This window comes from Mauremys mutica, chromosome 10 (assembly GCF_020497125.1).
Source record: "Mauremys mutica isolate MM-2020 ecotype Southern chromosome 10, ASM2049712v1, whole genome shotgun sequence".
NCBI classification, from domain to species: Eukaryota; Metazoa; Chordata; order Testudines; family Geoemydidae; genus Mauremys; species Mauremys mutica.
The window spans coordinates 33,032,365-33,042,267 of record NC_059081.1 but is presented as its reverse complement, the minus strand read 5'-3'; the positions used below and the strand labels follow the sequence as shown (position 1 = coordinate 33,042,267).

At 37.3% G+C, this 9,903-nt stretch overlaps 1 protein-coding gene across 2 annotated transcripts; it reads left to right on the top strand.

Moving 5' to 3' along the window:
• Positions 1–3,379: 3,379 nt before the first annotated feature.
• On the top strand, positions 3,380–8,483 carry GCG (glucagon). Of its 2 annotated transcripts, none has more exons than XM_045032870.1 (4): positions 3,380–3,477; positions 3,909–4,070; positions 4,739–4,792; positions 6,042–6,183. In XM_045032870.1, exons 1-4 carry the CDS (start codon positions 3,380–3,382, stop codon positions 6,181–6,183), a joined length of 456 nt encoding a protein of 151 aa, XP_044888805.1. The 2 variants fall into 2 exon arrangements, with proteins under 2 accessions (XP_044888805.1, XP_044888804.1); XM_045032869.1 differs by lacking the exon at positions 4,739–4,792 and adding an exon at positions 8,336–8,483 and having other exon boundaries at positions 3,386–3,477; positions 6,042–6,179.
• The last annotated feature ends 1,420 nt before the right edge of the window (positions 8,484–9,903 follow it).

Below are 9,903 nucleotides of genomic sequence, written 5' to 3'. Positions count from 1 at the left end.
CCTGCCTGTTCTAGAAACTTTTGACTGAGAAATAAGTGCAAATAGATGTCAGGATTTCTCCTGTAGTCTTTAAACACGTGAAATGTGAAACTGATGTATTCTTTAGGATCAACATTGGATGTCAGTGTTGTACCACTGAAGTACAACTCCAAGTGGACAGAGTGTTAAATATTGTAGCTGGATTTTAATAGTTTTAGGACCAATATGACACTTCTAGGTACAATATGCATGGTATGTTGAAATAGAGTAATCAAACCTTATGCTTTTGGGGCATAAACTAATCGCTACAGAAGTCAGAAAGGAATCCCTCTTTATGTATACCATTGCATGATCAGCGAGCTGCAATTATGAAGGCACTTGCCTTTGGCGTATTTGGTATTGACCACTACTAGAGATAGGATAATGGATTTCATGGCTCAAAGGTCTGATCCAATATGGTAAATCTTATATTCTTCAATTCATTTTTCTAGCTCTGACTAAAATGCCACTTAATAGTATTGCCTTATGTTGCAACACAGCAGTATTGTACTGCTATTAGCCAGTGACATTCCATTGAAAATAGGGCCTTACCTAATCACAGCAGCACTAGAAGACTGCTGCCAGACATTCCAGCTCTGCTCAGGCAGAGCACACAAGTAGTTAATACCAGGGGGCAGATCCTCAGATGGTGTAAATTGTCATAGCTCCCTGAAAGTCAATTGAGTTGTGACAATTTGCACCAGCCGTGGATCTGCCCCTAGCTATTTAGAAATCCAGTTTCATGATTGTTTGGTTTCTATATCCTGCACTGAGTGTTCAGTACATACTGCTGTATGCAGATCTTCTATGTACGTCCTCTCTGGCATCATTGCTCTGCATCTAAGTTATATGTATTTAGCTCTGGGAAAGAAAACCTTATTATGATGATCTGAATACTTATGTACAATAAACAATGAGCCTTATTCAGTGCTTACTGGTAAGTGGTTGCTATCCATCAGTTGCCTAGTACTTGGCTTATTATATTTTCCACTCATAGATTTTAGCCAAATTATTGGTCATTTGGCGTCCACTGAATCTTCTACTCTGTTACGTTTCATGTCCAGTTGTGTGTTATCTTATAATTCATGGAAGATACAAGTTGTCATGCTCAATTATATCTGAAAACCTGCTCTGAAATGTGTCATAGCATAAACCTGAAACAACAAGGCTTCTGATCAGTTCTTACTTCAGGCCATGGTGCCAAAGTAATGCAGTATAGAGTGGGTCCATTTCTGCTCTGACTGACACTCTGTGCGGCTCACTGAATTCAAATAAACAATATCACTGGGATTTTATGGGGGTATAAATCAGTTCAGAATTTAGCTTTAGATGTGTACAAGGGTCCCTTATTCTGAACTCTGGACCAATGGGGAGGATTACAAATGGTGTGGAAGGTTAAATTTAGGGTTTTTTTTATTGGCCTGCAGGGATTTAGTTAGCCCCTTAACATTTTATTTCAACTGGCTCAATTTTCCTATCTCCCTTTGTTTTTCAGACTGTAGTATAAACTTCTCTGGAACATTTTCATGGATGGGAGAGTGGCTCTTTCAGGCACACAACAGAGTATCAGTTCAAAAGCATGATGAAACACTTCCAGTGACATTCAATTTCTGTGAACTTATTACAATTTCAGTTGCTTTATAGTGAATTAACATTGTCATCCATGCTGATTTTAAAGCATGAATTAATGAATATTAGCTAATTTTTGAGCTAAATATCTTGGTTTATTTAATTTATTTTAAATAGCCAAAAGCATGAGTCCAAAATGTATATTAATTAATTTTATTAACCAATCGTTTCATAAAGTTAAGAACTGACCCAAAGCAAGTAGTTTAAAATCTACTTGCTGCTTTATAATATTTTTGCTTCAATTTCATAGATGTTTTCATTACAAATCACTTTAGTCTATGAACCAGACCAGGCAAATATCTACTGCTGCTCGCTGATGTGCTAACTTGTGTGAGTGGTCTGATTGAAGTCAACAGGGCTATTTGCAATAATAGGGGCTATGCTCAGCAGTAAGTATTTTCAGTATTGAGTAGAGTTGGTCAAAATTATTTTGGTCAAATATTTTATTCTATTAAAAATGCAGTTTCAAGACAGTCAAAACTGTGAATTTGAGTTGAATTTGGAGAATAGTCAAAATGTTTGACAGTTTCAAAATGAAATATTTTAACTTTTCATTCCAAAATGACATTTCATTCTAAATTTAGCTAGGCTTGTTTAAAATAATTAAGGTTAAAAAGCACCCAAAAATGTAACAAAATGAAATGAAAAACTGAACAAAATGGTTCATTCAACCTTAATCATTTTTTTCCCAGTTCTGTCAGCAAACCAAAACAATCAATTATTTGTTCATCTCCAATATTGGGTCCGTAAGCTAAATCAAACTAATAATAGTACATTGAATAATGATAATGTTTAACATATACATACTAAAGAACAGATGGTAAACACCTTACTCACATTGGTGATTGCTCACTGAAATATATAGTTGAAGACAATGAGACTACAATACTTGTGTGAGAGAAAGTGTTCATTAGTCTGAATAAGAGATTCACAATATAGTTCTGAACCACCAAAAAAATATATATATATACACACACACACTGTGGGCCACACTGCAATACTCTTACTCACAATGAGTAATCTTACTCATGAGACCACACAGGGAGTAAGATAGAGATCACAATCTAGTCCTTTATTATTAATTTTATATAGTCAATGGAACTACCCACAGCAATATGCATCACACCTAGCAGCATATTGGGATCAGCCCTTCATGGTTGAAGCAAGGTATAAACCTAATGAAGGACTAAAATGGAAAAACCTGAGACTGTACTAGTTATAGCATTGTATCAAAAGCACCATAAACACAACAGAATTTGATATACCTTCTGTATCAGAAATTTCTAACCATAAATGTATTTATTTTTTGTAAAAGTCACACGCCGGATTGAAATTTGCCTATTTTACCCAAGGAGCCGAATCCTACAGGTGTTCATTGCTTTAAAAGATAAAAACAAAAGCATATAAAACACAAGGATCTAGAAGTGAGGGGATGAAGAAAAAATGCTCAGTTAGAGCAAGAAGAGTGGCTGGATGTGACACTGCACACTGTGATGGGATTCTGCTTTTATTTCTTTAGTCAATAAATTCAGAAAATTAAAAACCACCTGGTGTTATAGTATGAAAATTGCAACACATTGAAACTATGTAGGATTTTCATTCTCCACTCATATACATGGAGTTTCATTCCATTCTATACAAGTGGGTTTCCCTGTCTGTATAATGACTCCAAAGTATGTAAAGAGGACTATATTTATTCCTCCCCTTCCCCCCATCTGTGTTCTGACAGGCAATGAAAATGAAAAGCATTTATTTTGTGGCTGGATTGCTTTTAATGATCATTCAAGGCAGCTGGCAAAATCCTCTTCAAGACACAGAAGAGAAATCCAGGTAAACACTACAAATCAAATGTCTCAGAATAATCCAAACATACTCCCCTGTACTTTTCCCGCAACTCGATGCAAAATCTTTGACTTGAGGAAAAGTTTTTTATAATATTACAGTATATTTAATTCATCTATGCATCAGAGAAGGATATCTGTATTGCAACGTGCAGCACACCAGTTGTTTGGTGTTTCTAACAGTACCCTTTTATTGTTGTACTAATAGACTCTTAGTTATACAGTTACCAGGCTGCTATACTGATTGACTCTGTCAGCCAGCTAACAATCATATCAGTAGCAAGTAATTTTTGTTTCTTTTCTTTGTTCTTATTCTGTTGGAAGATAGAATTTTTTTTTTAAAAAGAAGTCAATGCAGGTATAGCACCTGTAGAAAGTGCTATCATCAATGCTGATTAATGTATTACAAACTATTCACAGATCATTCAAAGCTTCCCAGACTGAACCATTAGATGAATCTAGACAGCTGAATGAAGTAAAACGTCATTCACAAGGCACATTCACCAGTGATTACAGCAAGTACTTGGACACTAGACGAGCTCAGGATTTTGTGCAATGGTTAATGAGCACTAAAAGAAGTGGGTAAGCATATTGGGAAAATCATTCTAAATCTCCATGCACATCCATAATCTACTGCATGCATCTGACGAAGTGGGTATTCACCCAGTCTTTTGGCAGGTATTAGTGTGGGATCTGATTTGTCATCTGTAAGGAAACTCTTGCAGGAAGATGGACTCAGTGACCTAATAGGTCTTTTCCATATTTAGCTACTCAGATCCTGTGGTCTCCTTATAGAACACTTATCAAGGATTAAGCTTTGTCGGCCACTAGATACCTCAATTGTGCCACAGAAATACTGGCAGTGCATGCCTTTTTGGAAGATATGTTTTGGTCAAATACAAGTTTCTGGGCTTAGCATAGAAGTAACTGGATGAAATTCTTTGGCCTATGATATACAAGGGGGATCAAATGGTCCCTTCTGGCTTTAGTTAGTGCTGCTAACATTTTAACTTCCTGTGCTAAGGTGGTCCTTAAAAACAGAAGTATGGAACTACGAGTTTCAAGAGCCTGTATTCAATTACATTCATAGCCCCTGAAAGCACTCACCTGTGTAGTTTAGCATTCACAGATTTTGACAGTGATATTTAAATAATGTTCAATAGCATTTTATGAGCTAATGCATATTATGCATACAATGCAATGTGCTAATATAATATAAGAGATATAATGACTCTGGGCCTTTGCTACAGACAACCAGCACTGGAGGAGAGAGAGAATGAAAAATTCCTGGACCAGCTCTCAAGGTACTTTAAAATGCTGGATATGTTACTCAGAAGGAATTGAAACAATTACGATTTCTGTTGGGTAGGAAACAGCCAACACTATAGAGAATTCCTTACACCTTCATAATTATAATGCAGGAATTAGACACTCCAGCCATAGAAGAAGGCATTCTGAGTCTAATTTTTACAATTAGGGAGGAAATTATTGAGACTTTCATTATGATAGAGAAGCTTGGAACCAGTGGCTGTGAGCTAACTGAATTCAGGAATGGCTTTGAGAATGTAGCAATATGAGAGTATTAGATTTCAGGAAAGGAAATTTTAGGGAATAAAGAAATCTAATGAGTAAGGTACAAAGGAAGAAGTATTAAAATCCCACAAGTGTGAGAGAAGGCCTGGGAATCCTAAGAAATATGGAGTTGGGGGAGCAATACTGGACACAGGACCAATGAAAGAGGAATGATATATGATGAGGCAGCAAGAGATTTTAACCGAGTAGCACAGGGATCAGTGTTAGGTCCATTTTTATGTAACTTGTTCATTGTAGAAGGGGGAATAGATGGCATGTAATTGAAAAGTGCAGATGGTACTAATTGGGAGGAATGTCAAACTCCCAAGCAGATGGAAAAATAATGCAAAGGACCCTAGAGAAATTTGAAACATGGGCAGAAAATAACAAATGCTAAAAATAAATGCAAACTAATACAACTGGAGAAAAATGCTCCAAAACTTGTCTTCTCTGCCAGGAGGCAGGGAATGGACGATCTGAGCAGTTATAGTGAGCAGCAAATTAGATGACATTTTGCCGTGCAATTTGGCTTCAGAAAATGATCAATTTTGTTCTGAATAAGCAAAGGCAGTGTGTCAAGGGAGAGGGAGGAAACAGTTCATTTCTACACACCCTAGATGTGAGCACACCTGAAATAGTTCTGGAAACCACATGACGAAATGGATATTGAAAAACTGGAGGTTCTTCAGAGAAGAGTAACCAAAAATGCTCAATGGCTGGAGGAAATGAAGGCAAAAGGAGTTAAATCTGTACAGTTTGGCAAAGAGACAAAAAGGGGATATGATGGAATTATTTAGGGTGGTGCCAGGGGGTGTAACTAAGACCTACGGTGAAAATATGAAGGCTAATTTTGGGGGAAACTTCCTGCTAATGAGAACTGCTGGTCTGGCAGGAAATAGAAGTCAACAGAAGCAAGCAAAGGGCACAAATAGATGAAGTGATAACATGGTCCTGATCATAAGAGAACTGCTTTTCTTTCAGCAATGGACTCTCGAGGCGTCATGCTGAATTTGAGAGGCACGCCGAGGGCACCTACACCAGTGACATCACCTCTTATTTGGAAGGTCAAGCTGCCAAAGAGTTCATTGCTTGGTTAGTGAACGGACGAGGAAGAAGAGAGTAAGAATCCCTCCGTTCCTATCATTAAATGTTGTTTGGCTTTTCTGGTTAGAAATCAAGCCTAATGGAACCATAATGTATTTTTGTTTTATTCTTGCTGTATTTCATATGTTTCTTTGTATCTTAAGATACATTGTTAGTGTGAGATGATCATTTTAAATGATTCAGTCCTACTACAGATTAAAATGAAGATGTTGACAAGTTTAATGTGTTGTTACACTGTAAAAGGTCAAGTTAGATTCAAGGTCAACATGTTTAAATCTGAACCAGTCTTTCCTCCAGAATCCCCCCCACACTTTTCCCTTTCTGAGATCTCTTTACTGCAGTAAGTTCAAGATTCGTCTCCCTGTCGTTAAGTGCCCTTCCATAGCTCTGCCCCCACCTACATTTCTGACGTCTTTGCTCCTACATCCTCTTACTCCATACACCTATCACAAGCTTCACTCTTTCCTGCTTACGCACTCCTCTCATTCCTGACTTTATACCTTCTTTCATTATAACCTTACACTTAGAACAGCCTCCCATTTAATCGTTTCCAAGCATCCTCGGTCTCTTCCTATTTCCAATCCCCCCTGCTCTTCATGGCTTAGCAACTACAGCGTTCTCATCTGTTATCCGTTCTGTACTTATTTGGGCCTTTAGACTGTAAGCTCTTCAGGGCAGGGATTTCATTTCACCCTCTGTTCTTTGAAAAAATACATTTTACCAGCTGTAAAGCACCGTGTATGTCTCTGGCACTATATACAAAATAATAATAATATCAATAATAATAAAATATCTCTAAGACAAGATTGTGTGTTGGAGTCTAGGAAGAGCCGACAGATAAAGTGTCCCTGGAAGGACTGGCTGTCCCCGAAAGGGCAGCATTAAAGAGTGAGATCAGCTATTGAAAAGAGCATGGTGTCAGGTTCTGATATTGACATTCTGATTTCCAGTAGGCTTGTTGTCATGGGTAAGGAATAGCATTCGGGGCAGCAGAAAGGTACCCGTGTGTCTGTAGATAATGGAGGTAAAAATTAGGGGCCAAGTTCGCAGGTCTGGTTGAGCTGTGTTCAGCCCAGAGTCCTGGGTGGGAAAGTGGGGTAAGTGTAAATCACCTTTCTGAAAACTTGATCCTTGGCCTTATTCGAGGTCAGACTAGTCTCTGGGATCCCATAGAACGACCTAATGGCCATTGTAAATTATGCAAGTTAGAGGGCTCCCCTAGGGGACTGTTCTGCCTGCCAGAGATCACCAGAGCACAGTGTGCTCCAGCTCCAACCCCTTGACCCCAGTCAATTAAAGAACCCCCTTTGCCTGGTGGGAGGGAGCAAATGGGGTAGAGGTGTCTGTCAGGGGAATCTCTGGCTGTCCTGTTACAATGGATATCCAGGGGCACAAAGAGGAGCCGGGATCTGGCCTCATACATAGGTGATGGAATTAGGGGTGCCAGGGGTTCTGCCTCACCCGCTGGCTTGAAGCGGTTTCCATTATGTATAGGGTTTAAAGAGCAGTTAAATGGTTCTCAGCATCTGACTATAAAAATTGTCCCAGCACCCCTGGCCCTATAGGTCTGTATACAGCATACAACACACACAATTTAGGAAAATACTATAACTGGCAGATGTTAATTCACAAAGCTCCCAATCGATTTTGCTAAAAGGGTAAATATTCATGAACTAAACACTTCAGGAATTATAAAGCTAGGACTTCATAAATCCAATAAAACTATTAATCAGCTGCTTGAAACAGTTGGCTACAATGTAATAATACTTCATTCTTAAGCAGTAAAGTTTATTATGTTTACAGTGGATTTGATTATGTTTTAATCTCAGCTGCGAGTAACATTGGTTTAGGAAACTGCAGTTTGATGTATTAGGTCTGGTGTTTCTGGCTTTTTATTTTTTTTAATTATAATTGAGGAATTAAGGCTCACTTAAAAAATCTTTGAGAAACAGTGCCCTAACTGGGAAAGGAAGACAACCAAACTGTCTTCTCTTACTGAGAAGTGCTCCAAATGTTCCTTTAACATAGAACATTCTAATACTGGGCTAGTCTTGCGTCCCTTGAAATCAGTGGGAGCTTTGAGTGTGTAAAGACTGCAAGATGAGGCCCTTGAAAAGGTTTTTTTATTCTGGTCTGCACAGATATTATTTGACAATTTCTCCCCTTTAAAGTTTCTCAGAAGAAGCTAATGCAGTTGAAGAACTGGATAGAAGACATGCAGATGGCACTTTTACCAGTGATATCAACAAAATCCTCGATGAGATGACTGCCAAAGACTTCTTAAAATGGCTGATTAACACAAAAGTTACCCAGAGGTGACTGAATTTTGATCATCTTAAATCTTAGTATATTTAGATTTTTAATATACTTGCATCACACTGAGGAAAGGCAGCTCATTTTTCACTTAGCTGTCACTATTTATTTATACCCATACACGTATTAAAAATGTTGGACTACAGACTGTGCCATATACCATAAGCAAAACCATTCCAAGTATAGTCTATGTTTTGTATCAAGAGCCAAATTTTATTCCTATTTAAGTTAATGGGAGTTTTGCCATTGATTTGACTTTGACAAGTATTTGGCCCAAAATAAATTATTGATAAAAGAAACTGACATGTACGTAACAATTATAACCACAAAATATTATTAAAACATATCAGAGATTTTTGTGAAAATGAATACAGTCTAAAAGAGTGGTCTGAGCACAGGAGTGGGAGCCAGGAACTCCTGAGCTCTAATCCCTCCTATGACATGAAAAACCTCTATGGCTAAGGTGGGTAATTTAAGCCCCCTGCCTCAGTTTTCCTGTTTGTAAAATGGGAAAATAAAATTTTCTAACCCAGTTCTCTGGGCATTTTAGGAATTATGTATTGATGTTTGTAAAGCACTTTAAAGACAATACTGCTCAAATTGAGACATTTGTAAGGTGTTTGATTTCCAAAGAGGCTGAGTGCCTTCCCAATGAATATTAGGTCTCTTTCATGCATCTCACACAAAAATGGAAACATCCAAAATCACTAGTCACTTTTGAGAATGTAGGCCAACAAATACTAATTCTTATTATTAAAGCTTGAAAATAATTATTAAAATATACATTTTATTGACATTTTCTTTCTTTTTTTTTGCATTTAGCAAATTTAGCATCTAGTACAACATGAAAAATGTTGTTTAACAACATCTACTAAGAATCTTTTTAAGAGCTTTACCTTTAGAAATATTTGTGCTTTCAATCTATAATTGAAGGGATTGTGGAACTAATATCAGTTAAATCTAAACCAGGAAAAATGTCTTCCACATATGTTTAATCTACTGAATACTGTAACTGGTCCTAATTACAGCATGTCCTTTTGTTTTTCCAGGGACCTTTTGGGGGAATACCAGTGAAAGTACAAAATTAATATGGGATTAGTCAAGATCTTCTTCACTGCATCAGCTGCTGGTCACCAGGGAATTCGGAAATTTGTGTTCTATATATTATATTTATAAGCCATATTGCTTTGCATGCCAAGAAATGAATTTTACTATAGTGTAGCGTTGCCAAAGGATTATATATGAAAAAGTTGTTGTCAAAAGGACACACAGAGTAACAGCTTTAAGAATACTAAAATGTCTCGTCTTCATATTTTTCAATTATTTAGGGCCAGAATATCTCTCTTTACATTTAGCAATGAAATTATTTTTCTATGAAGTCGACCTATACATAGGATTGATTCCAAACACCAAATATCTGCATTAT

What these genes read in the sequence shown, in the direction of transcription:
- GCG (XM_045032869.1), top strand. Translation starts at nt 3,386, where the DNA reads ATGAAAAGCATTTATTTTGTGGCTGGATTGCTTTTAATGATCATTCAA. An exon ending in GACACAGAAGAGAAATCCAG is followed by an intron (nt 3,478 to 3,908) that starts GTAAACACTACA and finishes AACTATTCACAG; the next exon opens with ATCATTCAAAGCTTCCCAGA. An exon ending in AACGGACGAGGAAGAAGAGA is followed by an intron (nt 6,180 to 8,335) that starts GTAAGAATCCCT and finishes TCCCCTTTAAAG; the next exon opens with TTTCTCAGAAGAAGCTAATG.